Consider the following 15,553-nt stretch of genomic DNA (forward strand, 5'->3'; position numbering starts at 1 on the left):
GAAGACAGTGGCAAACCACTGCTGTAACTTGGCTCGTACGTGGTTCCCCACTAGGTCAGAGGCGTGGAGGGAAATTGTCTGCTAACCGGAGAAACTCCAGATGCGACGTACCTTTCCTCTTTTTTATTTTTCACCTGATACCTTTGGATTTAACAAATACTCTAAATGTTGTGAAAAGAAATTGATTTCTTAGTTCATTAATTTTGCTAATCTTTTGGAGACATTGATACTATTGCAATCATGTGAAATATTTAAAAAACGTCTTCAGAGCCAGGGTCCCCTTCCTTTTCCCTTTCTATTCTCCACTCTCCTTAATCAGATTCTTTCTTCTCCAACCCTTGACCTTTTCCACCCACTGGCTTCATCTATCACCTTCCAGCGAGTCTCCCTCCCCTCCACCCACCTTTTCATTCAGGCATCTCCCCCCACTCCCTTCCCTTTCAGTCCTGAAGAAGGGTCTTGGACAGAAACATGGACTGTTTACTCTTTTCTATAGAGCTGCCTGACCTGCTCAGTTCCTCCAGGATTTTGTGTGTGTTGCTTTTGATTTCCAACATCTGCAGAATCTCTTGTGTTTATGAATTTCTAGTACATTAACAAGCATTAATATTTTACTATTACCTGCCATGTACATTGAATTTATAGCTTTACCTGATGACTCGGGCATTTATGGCTTTTGATGATTGCTCTGAATGTTAATTGTGTTTCCTTAGTTGATCTTATTTCAACAGAAGTTTAAAATTTTGCTTCAATAATAGAGGATGTAAATGACATAAAATACACAATCTCTCCAAAACTTCTATTACCAAATATTTATGAACCAGAAGGCTGAAATGTCTATATTCAGCTATTCCTTTTGGTTCATTTTAGTTCTGTTATATATATTTTTGTAACTTCTGTTGAACTACTATTATGGATCACATACACCATAATTCCACTATGATGTATATTTTCTTCGCTTGATTCAAGTTCACAATATCTCAAGTCAAATTTTGATTGAAATATTTAATTACATCATCGTTATCTCTTTTAAAAAGGCAGTGGTACAAATAAATACAAGGAACAAAGATCTTATACTTTGCACGCAAGAGAAGTGAAACTACAATCAATTATGTAATGATGTTCTAATTGGTTTGCAGATATCACGACAGCCAGGATGTCACAAGCAATTTTCTTGGAGCAATGTGGCTTATATCTATCACCTTCCTTTCCATTGGGTACGGTGATATGGTGCCACATACATATTGTGGGAAAGGAGTTTGCCTACTCACAGGGATTATGGTAAGTTCTGTACTTCAGTAACCCATTACAGTGACGTACTGAAAGGACAGTTGGTTATTGTTTTGGGAGTGGTGACAGGATCCATCCGGTTTCAGGTGGAAGGCAATTTATAATATGAGTATCATTATTACAAACATCGTAGGCTTTGAGACACAATCTGCTGAGTTACTGGCAGCAACACAGAGCAATAATAATTAAGATTGTTCGTAGGCAAGGAGAATTTCAGTTTTGGTCACAGCATTGTCCGGTGGGTCATTCAAGGAAGAGAAGATGACTCAGAGGGAATAAAGTAGACAACTGGTTTAACTCCGCAAAATACTCACCTGATTATGGAAGCAGGTGAAGTGCTTTGCTCCACCTTCAGGAAAACATTGCTATGAGAAAGCATCTCCCTTTGCTCGCATTCTCTGGCACTCCTAACAAAATGATTTGCACTGGTTACACAAACCATGTTTCCGTGAACTTACAGTAGCTGCCCCGGTTCCAACAATGATAGCTTTACAACTTGGAACTAGAGAAAAGAGGCCTCTGGTGTTGGTCCTGCATATTGTATGTTCTGCCTTTTATGATTAATTTCACTTTGGGTGTATTGTGTGGGTGGGGTTCTCAGATGTGACCACTTCAGGACTGTTTCACTTCTTTCAAGAGGTATGAGTTTTGAGGGGACTTGCTCTACCTTGAGAGTGCATTTGGCTGTATGCGATTGATCTCAGAGCGTTTATCTTCATCTCATGTTGCTGCACCCTACAGGAAATTAAAACAGGTTCTGGGTCGCCAGAATTGACTTGTCCAAAGAGATCAAAGTCTCTCTGGTTCTGCACTGGACTGGGACCTGTGTTTGCTTTTAACCACTGCAGGGCCCGTCCCTCCCTTAGAGTACTGGCTGCCTCCCCACAGCCTAACCCACATTATCCAGGACTCTGACATTCCAGTAACACTGACACATTCCTTCTAATTCTCCCATCCGTGGAGTCAAAGGGATGATTAATGTTTTGGGCCAGGACTTTCTGTGATAAGTTCAGTTTGAATCTAATGTGTCAATAGACCAAGTTTGTGCTTTTCACTGGATTTCAGTATCAAAGCAGACAAAGAGGTGTTATTTTCACAGCTCAAGCACAATTTGTCAGCTACTTCTGGAATTCCATATTTTAATTACAAATTTGGCATTGTATCTATTTGCTGAATCATTTGCAGTGATTGTAAATACCACTAGGTGTGGCATCATTTTGGCTGTAAATTATAATTGAAGATAAGGTATGTGATATGTCAGCATTGATGTCCTAAATAATGATGATTTGGTGATTCATTACTGTGCTGAAGTGTATTTTTATATACTTTTATATTTTTGTAGGTTTCAAGTCAGTAGCTATTTGAAGTATTGAAAATAAAATGACTCTTCTGCATTAGCCATGATTTTTTTTCTAAAAATAGTCTATATCTGCTGACTTTTTAGCTTTAATGTCTAGTTTTAAATGCCTTAAGACATTCTGTAATGTTGTACAGCTAAAAGCATCAAGATCTCATGAATGCATTTGACTGCATGCAAGGGAGCTGAAATGCTTTATTTTATCCAACATGGACAACGTTAGTGTCTCTTTTTTTATTTCATATTGTCTTTCATCGTACATATTCTCAATGATAAAAATGCACAATGTAAGCATCACTTGGCAATTTGCTATTTTTAATGATCAGCTCTATATTTTAATAATACTATTTTTCAGAAGGACAGCTGCCGATCCTTAACATAATTAGCATTGAAAAATGTAGAATCTGTGAAGGGAATTTTTTTGTCTTCCTGATCTAAGCAGAATTTAGTGGGGAAAGTTGAGCAGAGGGCTCACAAATCCAAACACTTAAACGGAAGGAGAATCAAGTGGCTCCAGAATGATCTCCTTTCTGATTTCCCTGAGAGAGGCTGGACGGACTGAAAGGTGACGATAAAAGTCTGCCCTTGCTAGGCATAGTGTGGATAGAACTTCAAGCAAATTGTTATCAATTTCTTAACCAGAGTAGACTTTTCTCGGTATTATATCCAGATGATTTGTGCCCAGACAGAAAAAGAGACATGCTATTCCCACTCTATTGTACCATATATAAATAGTATGCTGTCCTTCAAAACAGGGTGTAGTAGAGTAATTGTTTGAACTACTTCATGCATTAGAATGAGGCAATTCAATTTTGAGAGGCATTGTACATGGCAACTGAGGAGATTAAATTCATTTGGATATTTTTTAAAGCTATTAGTAGTAACTATGAATTTACTGAATTGTCATAAAATCCAGTTGGTGACTAACACCACTTTATAAAAAAATAATTGCCATACTTATCCTGTCTGGCCCAGATATAAAGTCTACCTAGAACAATGTGGTTTCTCTTCACTGCTCTGCAGCAAGCCAATTAGCTGATAAGCAGCCAGGGTGGGTAATGCTAACAAATGACTCCAAAATCTTATGAAGAAGTAAAATTTTATATTTATTTTGACAGATTTTAAAAAAATATATAGTGAAAAATTTCAACTGTGGGAGCAAGGGTGCTCTTATGTATCGGGCACAAAACACTCCCAAGTCAGATTGGCCAAGTACTCCCAACAGTTCTGCTGTTCTTGCACTAAATTCTATTTTGATTGCTTTTGCAATCTCAGTTGAGTTTGCTTGTGATGCATGTTGTGCTGATTTGTGTGTCGTTTTGTCCTGAGATCGCAGGACAAGTAGAAACCAGGTCAAAGATCCCAAAGCAACTTTACAACTGGGTTCATAATTGTGGCCTGGATTCATTTCCTGTTTCTCAGAGGAAAGGATCACATGCCGGGCCACTGGCCTGTCACCCTGATCTCTTACTGCTCATTGACTACCTCCATGATGCACTTGCAATCGTGGTGGATGCAAAAACATTTTTTAACTGAAATAACACCAGGAATTGATTATGTTTTTTAATTCTTTTTACTTATAGGGTGCTGGCTGCACTGCACTGGTTGTAGCTGTGGTTGCCCGAAAGCTGGAGCTTACCAAAGCAGAAAAACATGTGCATAATTTTATGATGGATACACAACTGTCAAAACGAGTAAGCCGTTGTTTTTCAAATTTAACCAAAATTTAGTGTTTCCATTAAAAGAATATTTCTTGTTGATCTGGTAGTGTTTGTGCAAGGGAGGGGTTGGGGGCTTTTGGGGTTTGTGAGTTTTGTTTCTTTTTCTTTTCCATGCGGGGGTGGGGGTGATGTCTTCTTTCAACTAATTTATCTTCCATGGTTTTTCTGTATTTCATGGCTATCTGAAGAAGGTAAATCTCAGAGTTGTATTTGACACAAGTACTTTGATAGTAAAATGAACCCTTGACCTTTGAGTTCCAGCATATCAATGTCCATTGTCAAATGGGGGGGTGGGGAGGAAGTCAATTTGAAGAGATTGATGCCTATTGATGCCTCTGTTTCGGTGTTTCTCATGCTTTAGAATTCTGATGGTACTTTGTACAAGCAATTTCTGTCACCGTGCTGCATGTTTATTCACATAATTTAAATACAGTGAAGTAATCAGATTGGCAAGGAAAATGATGAACATTCTTTTAAGGAATGAAGAAGATTCGGTTTAGTTGTATGGAGAGGGTGGTTTATAATTCCCTCTGTGCTGGGGCAGAGGGGGTAGTGAGGACCTTTTCAATTGGTTAGGAAACTGATTTATATCAGAAACCAGTCAATCCATTGCCTCTCCATTTTTCACATTAACGTGTACCTTTTTATTCAAAAGGCATAGTTGCTGTAGGTCGGAATGTGGTGTCTGTCAAATATTTTTGGGTGAGTGCATGCTTGGAAAGCTAACACTCTACCATGGAATAAAACATTCACATGCCACTAAGAGTTTTTACTGGTTTGAAAGATTTTAACTTGTAGCTTCACTAAAGGTGGGCAGACTGCAGGGACATGTGCTGTGAGATGCTCTTGGCCAACTCTCTCTGTGTTATGGTGCCTAGATGCTTTCTGAATCTGTCATCCCTGGGGTTAAGCAGGGAGAAAAGTATAGCATGGGTGGTCAAGGATGGGAGGGAATGTGATGGAGTGACGAGGTGTGTAGTGACAGTAGTCGAGTCAGGCAAGGGCTCTGATTTTGCAGGACCAGGCATATATTGGAGCAATGGTCAAGGCTTCAAAAATGGCTTGGTCAGCACATTTCAGTTATAGAGAAGTGGCTTTGTTTGGGGTGCTCTAGTGCCTCATTGACTGCATCTTCATTGTTGTCATGAGCCAGACCTACTGGGAATCTTTTGTCCTTCATCTGCCAGCAGCTTGGAGATCGAATAAACTGGAGAGGGAACATCAATGGTAGTTATCTGGGTGTCTCATGCAGATTTGGGAAAACATATTTGTGGTTACAAACCCACTGCATATTAGCAGAATGGAACCAGAACTCAATGAAGGAGATGGTGCTTTCTTCAAAGGAAAAAAAATCCTGTGCATGCTTTCCTAGATTGGATTCCTTTACCAAGTGGGGTTCAGAATTTTGTCATTGAACCTTTAGATTGATGAAAACTGCACGCTGCTCTGGGGTTTTGTACTCCATGCTTCCTTGAGCACCATCTGTCAGGCTCGGTACTCGCCAAAATACAGTCAAAGTACAAAATTCAAGTGTCCTTTCAGTGCGGTTGGCGTTATCCATGATGAAGCTGAAGCATATCACACCCTTTAGAAGTAAGCCTCTTGAAGGATTTCTGAGGAGCCATCTGCCCCTTACCCTGCTGGCCTTCAGGGTAGCAATGAAGATCCTCCATCTCTGGTGATGTTCAGGGCTTCTTTCATCGTGTCAGTATAGCTCAGTTTTCACTACTGTCTGTCATGCAGGCTGCAGGTAGAGACCCAGAAATACCATCACACTCAGATGCAGAAGGATTCTTCATTGCTGTTTCCATAACGGTTTTGTTTTACTAGTCAACTTTGTTAGCCCTGAGCTGGACTCCCAAACCTGGAGGAACGGTGACCACCTCTTAGCCTGGCCTCAACTCTTTGACTTGTTTGGCATGGGTGACCCTACCAAGAGCCAAAGCATAAAGCCCTGACTCCAGCCGACATGCTCTCCGGGTCATTGAGGCACGCAGGCCTCCAAACCCTACAAAAAGGTTGTGGTCCTCTTGAAGGGTCTGTGAGGAAGCAACTGCAAAGTCTTGTAGAAACCTGCAGAGTAGAAGTTGAAGGCTGTGGCCACTTTAACAGGAATAACCAGTGCGTGTCTCTCAGGGCCCACAACTCAGCACGAATAATTCAAGCATGTACTAATCTGTTACAGTGTGGTGTAGTAGTCTGAGCCTTCTGAGACATAGCAAGGAAATTGCTTTTCTCTAGTCCCTGTGCAGAGCAAGGTGCCCTGCAAACTGGTGTTCTGGCTTGAGCTCCCCTGTTGTGCCAAGGCCCTTTGTCAGGTCTCAACCCAAAACGTCAACTGTTTACTCTTTATCATAGATGTTGCCTGACCTGCTGAGTTCCTACAACATTTTGTGTGCGTTGTGTGTAATAAGAAACAATACAACCTAAAACTGGCAACATGGAATGTAAGGACTCTCCTGGACTCGTATGGCATCTCTGACAGACCTCACCGGAGAACAGCCTTGATCGCTGCTGAGCTGAGACGCTACAACGTCAACGTTGCTGCCCTGAGTGAGACCAGGCTCCTGGATGAAGGCTCTTTAACAGAGGAAGGGATGGGTTACACCTTCTCCTGGAAAGGTTTCCCCCCCCAGGTGGACAACATCTCCATGGAGTAGAATTGGCCATCAAGAACACCTTTCTACCAAGTCTGACAGAAACACCTGTTGGCATTAGTGAAAGACTAATGACCCTCCATATCCCCCTGGCAAAGAAACATTATGCCAAGCTTCTCAGTGCCTGTGCACTAACTTTGCCAACTGAGAACGAGGCCAAGGAATACTTTTATCAGACATTGGATGAAGCTCTTTGCCGGATCCCTAAGAATGATAAGATCCTTTTGCTTGGGGACTTCAACGCTAGTCTGGGAGAGAACAACAGAATATGAAGTGGAGTGCTAGGTAGGCATGGTATTGGCAAGGTGAGTGCAAATGACATGAGGCTACTTACTCTTTGCTCTATGCATAACCTTACCATAACCAACACCATCTTCCAGCAAAAGGCAAAATATAAGACCTCGTGGATGCACCCTCGCTCTAAACATTGGCACATGATCGACTTCATCATTGTGAGACATAGTGACATCAAGGATGTTCTCATCACCCGTGCCATGAGAGGTGCAGAGTGCTGGACTGACCACCGTATGATTGTGGCCAAGCTCCATATGAAAGTGCGTCCCCCCTTGCGGCTGCAAAAACCCAATAAAAAGCGGCTAAATTGCAACTGCCTGAGAAACACAGAAGCAAAAAGTGAGTTTCGACACATCCTAGCTGAGAAACTAAGGGAGTTGGAACCTTGTCTGAGCTCAGAAAATACCATGGAACAACAGTGGACCCATATCAGCACTGCGCTCTATGAGGCAGCAGCCCAATCCATCGGCCGTGAGAGCAGGAACCACAAAGATTGGTTTGACGATAACTCAGACACTATCCACAACTTGCTTAAGGACATGCACAAAGTACACCAGGCAACTTTAGACAACCCTTCATCCACCACCGTCAGGCAGCATTGGCAAGCAGCTTGGAGGAAAGTGCCAAAGGTAATACAGGCCATACAAAATGAGTGGTGGACTGAAATGACACATGAAATCCAGTCCTTTGCCAATAATAATGACATGCATAATTTTTACAATGCTGTCAAAACCATCTACGGCCCAATAAATCGATGTGTTACTCCTCTGAAAACAGCAGATGGTCTAACACTTCTGAAGAATCAGAATACCATTCTGCTGAGGTGGGCTGAGCATTTTAACACCCTGCTTAATCAGAACTCTGACGCAGACCCCACCATCCTGGACGAACTGCCTGAACTTCCTCCTATCCACGACCTCAGTCTACCACCAACCTTCCAGGAGGTTCTATCAGTTGTTCATTCCCTTAAGAACAACAAGTCCCCTGGCACTGACAATATCCCCGCTGAGTTACTGAAGAACGGAGGGTACACGTGTATGCACACCCTCTACCAGTACATCACCAAGGCCTGGACCGATGAGAACATCCCACAGCAATGGAGAAATGCAAACATTGTTGTCATTTATAAGAACAAGGGTGACAAGGCCATCTGTGGCAATAGTAGGGGCATATCACTTCTTTCTGTTGCTGGAAAGGTCCTGGCTAAGGTGTTGCTTCAGAGACTCATCAGCAACATCACCGAGTCAGTGCTGCCTGAATCACAGTGTGGATTTAGGAAGAACAGGAGCACGATCGGCATGATCTTCACAGCCTGGCAGCAACATCAGGACCTGTTTATGGCCTTTGTCGACCTCTCCAAAGTATTCGACACTGTGCAAAGAGAGCTCTTATGGGATGTCCTCTGTAGGTTTGGCTGACCCAATAAGTTTGTTAACATCCTCCACCAGTTTCCAGAATGGGATGACTGCTCGGCTGACCTTAGGATAACAAGAGTCCAAGCCCTTCTTTGTACGCACAGGGGTGAGGCAGGGGTGTGTGCTAGCACCAGTGCTCTTTAACATTTTCCTCTTGTGTGTTACCAAGCTTCTCCACAGCGAGATTGAAAACAGCAGCGGTGTGGCAGTGGACATCAGATTAGATGGTAACCTCTTTGACATCAGGAGGCTCTACGCAACCACCAAACTCCATAGAGAGCGGGTCCTGGAGCTGCAGTATGCAGACGACTGTGCTCTTGTGGCCCATACTGTGGAGGATCTTCAGACTGTTCTTGCTGTGGTGGTGAGAGCATACAGCAGGATGGGACTGACTGTCGATACCACCAAGACAGAAGTGGTTTACCAATGGAGTACCAGTCACCCACCCACTCTACCTGCCTTCACTGTTGATGAAAAGCTGTCAGTAGTGCCATCTTTCAAATACCTGGGCAACATTCTCTCTGAGGATAGCGGCATTGACAACGATATCCAGAGCCGCATTAAACAGGCATCAGCTGCCTTTGGGAGAATTCGGCGTAGAGTCTTTCAGAACAGGAGCTTTCGTCCCTCCACAAAGGTCGCTGTATACCAAACGGTCTGTGTCACCACCCTCCTTTATAGCTGTGAAGCTTGGGTAACCTAAAGCCGTAACATCAAGTACTTGGAGCACTTCCACATAAGCTGCCTCCAGCGCATCCTGGGAATTACCTGGCGTGAGCGGGTGCCTCGCACTGAAATACTTGTAAAGACCAACTGCAGAAGTATTGAGGCCATGATCACCCAGCGTCAGCTGCAGTGGCTGGGGCATGTGATAAGGATGCCCCCATGTTGGCTACCCCGCAGAATGTTATACGTCCAACTACATCATGGTCGACACTCAGCTGGAGGGCCGAAGAAGCGCTATAAGGTTCAGATGAAGAATGCTTTAAGGAAATGCAAGATCAGACCCGAGGACCTGGAGGAGGTTGCTGCTGACCGTACCACTTGGCGACAGCTGTGTATGGTCGGGGTTCGTATTCCGGAGATGGAAAGAACAACCAGAAGACAGCAGAAGGGAGCCAGGAGAAATACAGCCATGGTTGCCACCACTACCACATATACACGTCCCACCTGCAATAGAGCTTGTGGGTCCAGGATAGGACTGCATAGTCATCAAAGATCTTATCATTAAAGGAGTGGATGTTGTCATCAGATTTCGATGGATAACCAAAGAAGAGAAGAAGAAGAACCTTCCTGGAGTATAATGCTTGAAGTAATGTGAAAATTTATTTGTTGGTAATATATCCCTGCCTTGAAAAAGGCAAAGATTGTTAATTTGATTAAGTTTCTGGCTGTGATACTGAAGATGTTTATTCCCTGAGCAAAATACTGCAGATGTTGAAAATCTGAAATAAAAACAGAGAGTGCAGGAATTACTCCACAGACCTGCTTTCTCTCTTTGCAGATGTGCCTGACCTGTTGAGTATTTCCAGTACAATTCTGTTTCGGATTTTTTGTGTATTCCTTAACCAACATCACTCCAAATAGAGCTACTGCATCAAAAGCCGAGTTCTCTACTTGAATGCAGAGCTTGTTGGTGCCTTTATGTTGCCAGCTGCAAAAATAAACTGAGAAGAACTATAAACAGCATCACTCTCCCGCGACTCATTCCTCCCTGTGGCAGTGAAGCTGTGAACTGATCTGGCGGCTGTCATCTCTGCAATTTTCGCAGTCTTTTTGTCCCGTTTATATGATGCCTTGAGATCAAGGGCTGGGGCTACAGTGGTTATGGTCTTTCACTTTTTTAATTGGTTTCTTCAGGTTTCTTGCTTTGTGGCTGCCTGTAAGCAAACAAATCTCAGGGTGTATAATTTACAAAATTTTTTGATAGTAAATGTTCTTTGAATCTTGATTCTTAAATTTATTGATGACATTAGCTGTCATCTGTAACTACAGTGTGTAGAAAAATGTATGAAGAATCATAGGAAGTGATGAAAACTAAATTTTATAGATTCCTCACACAAATGTACCCTGCTCTGACAAAATATAAAATTGCCTAAGTCTGTCCTATTTACAAAGGGGAAAAAAAATCAACTTACCTCCAAAAAAAAACTTACCATCAATCATCAGCAGTAAATTGACAGGAAGTATCTCACGTATTCCTGTTGAGCAGCTTTCTTTAACCAATAGCCCACCCCCTGATGTTCAATTTTGATTGATTTATTTATCGAGATACAACTTGGAGTAGACTCTTCTGGCCGTCTGAGCTATGCCACCCAGCAATCCCCCAGTTTAACCCTCACCTAATCATGGGACAATTTACAATGACCAATTAACTTACCGACTGGTATGTCTTTGGTCTGTGGGAGCACCCAGCGAAGACCCCCGCGGTCACGGGGAGAACGTACAAACTCCGTACAAGCAGTGGCAGGAATTGAACCTGTGTCTCCTTAACTGTAAAGCGTTATACTACCCACTATGCTACCATGCCACCATTTCTGTTGGAATATTTCATTATGGCATCAGTTCAAACACATTAAGTGAGAATGTGTTCTGGTCAGCATTTGACCAAGGATCCGGATATAATCAAATAGAAGGAGGATGCTTCATAATGGTAAGGACATTCTTGCATACTCAGTGGTTGTGATTATTGGAACACAACCATCTCAATCCCAAGAAATGATAGTGACACTTCTTCAGTACAGTTTTAAAACAGAGTATCTTTGTCTGTGATTTTACTCCCAATCTTCCTTCCATCAGAAGTCAGAGGTGCTCTATATGTATAGTGATTAGTTGTTTTTTGAGTTAAATTAAATCTGACTCTAAATACAAAAACAAAATGCCATTGAAGGAGAGAAGGTTAGGAGGTGGCCTTACAATGTCTCAAGATGATGTAAGCCTTTTTGGAGCAGACACACGTTATTCCCTTTAGTAAGCAAACAACTAATGAGGGGTTACCTTTCAAACTATTGGCAAAAGAACTAGAAGGGAGAAGAGGATTTTTTTCTGGTTATTGACATTTAAAACAATCGAACTGGAAAGGGACTAAAAGCCAATTCCATAAATAATATTAAAAGGAAAATGGATGAAGATAAACGACTTTTAGGATAATGCACAAAATGCAGGCATGTAACAAAGTAGAACTGCTTTCGCCAGAACAGGCATAGGGAACTACACTGATGGCTCATTCACCCTAGGTTTCTAGGATATGCTGAATGCATTTCAGATTTGTTCATCACAAATTAATAACAGCAGGATCAATGGATGGAAGAAAATATTAAACTGAATAATGGTGGATATACAGAAGGAACATCAAGGTTACAACAGAGAGCAGGGGCACTAATCTGGAAAATAAACCCATTTATTGGCCTTTTTTCTGTGAGTAGCTTCAAAACATAATCCTTCAATATTAGCTTGGAGTACCATAGGGCATTTCTTACTTGTACTTAGAAAGCTTATTTGTACTGTTTGCTCTCTGAGGTCCTGTAAACATTTTCTACATCAGTCAGCCAGTGACAGAGCTCAGGAAAATGTGGAGGTGTTAAGTGTTGTCGGTATTCTGAGACAGTGGTAATCAATATAATTGTTTGTCGTATCCAAAACACCTCAGTTTTATTGTCAACCCTGCAGTAGAATTTGATGTTTTTTTTAACAGCACTAAAAATATTTAGTGGAATGGAACATTTTATTTCAGTCTCTCAAATTTGGTAAGGTGTCTCACAAATTTCCTGAAGAGGTAACTAAGAAGATTGACGAGGGTAGGGCATTAGATGCTGTCTACGTGGACTTCAGCAACACTTTTGACAAGGTCCCACCTGATTGGGTAGCCTGGAAGGTTAAGTCACATGAAATCATATGAGATAGCCAGTTAGATACAAAATTGGCTTAGTGGAAAGGGGTGGAGGGTTGTTATTCCTGTTGGATTCTTGTGACCAGTGATGAGCCACAAGAATCAGTGCTGGGTCTATTGTTGCTTCTCATCTGAAGCAATGATTGTGAATAACAATGTTAACATGGTTTATAAGCTTGTGGATGACACCAAAATTGGTGGTATTGTGGACAGTGATTTAGATTATCCAAGATTAAAACCAGATCTAGATGAACTAGGAAAGTGTACCAAGGTGTAGTAGGTGAAAATTAACTGGGAAAAATGTGAGGTGTTCAAAGATTCAAAGTACGTTTATTATGCAGAATACAACTCTGAGATTTGTCCTGCTGCAGAAAACCGTGAAACAAAGTGACACCAGCAAACCTGTTCAAGAAAACGTGAGACACTCATCAGGCAAAAGAGGACCAAATTGTGCAAATGGCAAAAATCGAGCGAGCAACGCAGAGAATATCAAACATCAAACCAGGAGTATTCACTTCAGTTCAGTTCAGCGCCGTGCCGCTAGTCCACCACAGGCTGCAGGGCATTTCTCTACCAAGGCACCCAGTCACATTGATTGCCCTGGGACATATCCTGTCTAGGTAGCCGCCAACCTGATGGCATGAACATCGATTTCTTGACCTCCCCATCCCCTTTTCCCTCTCTCACCCTTCCTGCCCATTGCCTCCCTCTGGTGCTCTTCCACCTTTTACTTTCTTCCATGGCCTTCTGTCCTCTCCTATTAGATTCCCCCTTCTCCAGCTCTTTTTCCAATCAACTTCCCAGCTCTTTATTTCACCTCTCCCCACCTCCCAGTTTCACCTGTCCCCTTATGCTTCTCCCTTCCCCCCCCCCAACACCTCCTAACTCTGACTCCTCATCTCTTCTTTTTCTCCAGTCCGGCTGAAGGGTCTCGGCCCGAAACGTCGACTGTGCTCTTTTCCATAGTTGCTGCCTGGCCCGCTGAGTTCCTCCAGCATTTTGTGTGCGTTGCTTGGATTTCTGGCATCTGCAGATTTTCCCTAGTTTGTGAATGGTTGGCTGAAGAGGCCATCGCTGTGCTGTACAACTTAAAGACAGTGTTTACCTCGTTCACAAGAAAATGGAGTGACTCTGGAAATTTAGGCCGCAATTTGATGCAGCAGGACCACGTCTTCTATTAATTAGAGTTGCTAAATTTTTCTATTATTGTCACAGTGAAAAGCTTGCCTGGACACTGTTCATACAGATTAATTCTTTACACATTACAATTACAGAGAGAGCAGGCTGATGGTAAGGTGCAAGGTCATAACGAGGTAGACTGAGGTCAAGAGTACTAAGGAGCTGTTCAATTTGTTATAGCTGTGGGATAGAATCTGTACCCGAGCCTGGTGAAGTGTGCTTTCCAGCTTTTATATCTTTTGCATGATAGGAGGGGTTAGGAGAGAGAACACCTTGGATGGGTTGCATCTTTGATTGTGCTGGTTGCTTTACTGAGAATGCAGTTAGGACAACAAGAGTTGTGCTTTATATTCTTTCAATCGATAAGTGCCAAGTGAGAGAAAGGTATTTGAAGCAATTGACACTTTTTTTTCCCTCTCTATTCTGTTAATGTATGTGGGCTTTTGGTGGGAAGGAGAGTGTTTATTGACCCTTCCTAATTACCTTAAATAAATGGACCATCTTTCTGAATGGCTCTGGGAAGGTCTATCCACAAAGCTGTAGAGTGGGTGGTGGTGGGGTTACTTCCAGCATTAAGGCCCTGTGAAGATGGAGTAGTGATTTATTTTCAGGTGAGTATAATGTGTGGCTTGAGGAGAAGTTGTATTCCTTTGAGCCTGCTGGTATTTATGCTGATGGTAGGTGCTGCCAGAGCAGCTGAGGTACGTAAGTGCAGTAACATTTGCAGATGATGCACATTGCAGTCACAAGCAATTAGAACCTGACTGAGGGAGCAGGAGTCAGTTTTCTTAACAAGCCAGGCTGAAGAATTGTGAAATTAATAGGCCGGAGAGGAAGTCTAAATTAGAGTAGGTAAAATTGAATGCTGTGTCACCCACTGGCAGAAAAGTAATGGGAGAGAAGATAGGTGATTAAAGCAGAGAGGAAAGATGAAATTAGAATGGGAAAGTTAATAAGCATCAAAACATTTCTAAAAACGCAGACACGAGGAAATCTGCAGATGCTGGAATTTCAAGCAACACACATCAAAGTTGCTTGTGAACGCAGCAGGCCAGGCAGCATCTATAGGAAGAGGTACAGTCGATGTTTCGGGCCGAGATCCTTCGTCAGGACCTGAAACGTCGACTGTACCTCTTTCTCGAGATGCTGCCTGGCCTGCTGCGTTCACCAGCAGCTTTTATGTGTGTTGCTTAAAACATTTCTAATGTTTAGCATGTTCTGGAACTTGAAGATATGAGACACAACACTTGTAACAGTTTATTAATGTTTATAAAGTCATTAAAAGATTGAAATCCAGTTATATACAGTACTGTGCAAAAGCCTTAGGCACACATATATAGCTAGGGTGCCTAAGATTTTTGCACTGTTCTGTATATTGATTAAAACAGGAAGGTGGCTGGGAAACAGAAATAAGAGTACTTAGCTTTGTATTAGCTCAGTAGCAATATCAATATATAAAACTGTTGCACAGTATTGTAGAAAAAATTAGCTTTTATGGCTGAGTCAGTTTAAAGCCATCATTTAGGTATAGTATCTATCACTTATCATCACTTGCACATTCAGTGTTAACAAAATGAATGGCATTGTGCTTAATTGGGGCCTGTCCTCTTCAATTTTCCATGCTATTAGGCACACTATTATTTTGATCGTACCTCTAGCCTGAAGTCATTGTTGCGGACAATGTAGTTGCTATATCTTTAGTAACAAAATTAATTTTAAATGATTTATGAGATGCCTGTTAACTTCAGGTT

At 42.1% G+C, this 15,553-nt stretch overlaps 1 protein-coding gene across 1 annotated transcript in view; it reads left to right on the forward strand.

Moving 5' to 3' along the window:
• Positions 1–15,553, forward strand: part of kcnn2 (potassium calcium-activated channel subfamily N member 2) — a 118,279-nt gene that overhangs the window by 79,715 nt on the left and 23,011 nt on the right. Inside the window, exons 4-5 of the mRNA XM_063069166.1 lie at positions 1,140–1,281; positions 4,231–4,341. Of these exons, the coding sequence (XP_062925236.1) occupies positions 1,140–1,281; positions 4,231–4,341 (253 nt within the window). The remainder of the gene's footprint in view (positions 1–1,139; positions 1,282–4,230; positions 4,342–15,553) is intronic.

This window comes from Mobula hypostoma, chromosome 16, assembly GCF_963921235.1.
Source record: "Mobula hypostoma chromosome 16, sMobHyp1.1, whole genome shotgun sequence".
NCBI lineage: Eukaryota > Metazoa > Chordata > Chondrichthyes > Myliobatiformes > Myliobatidae > Mobula > Mobula hypostoma.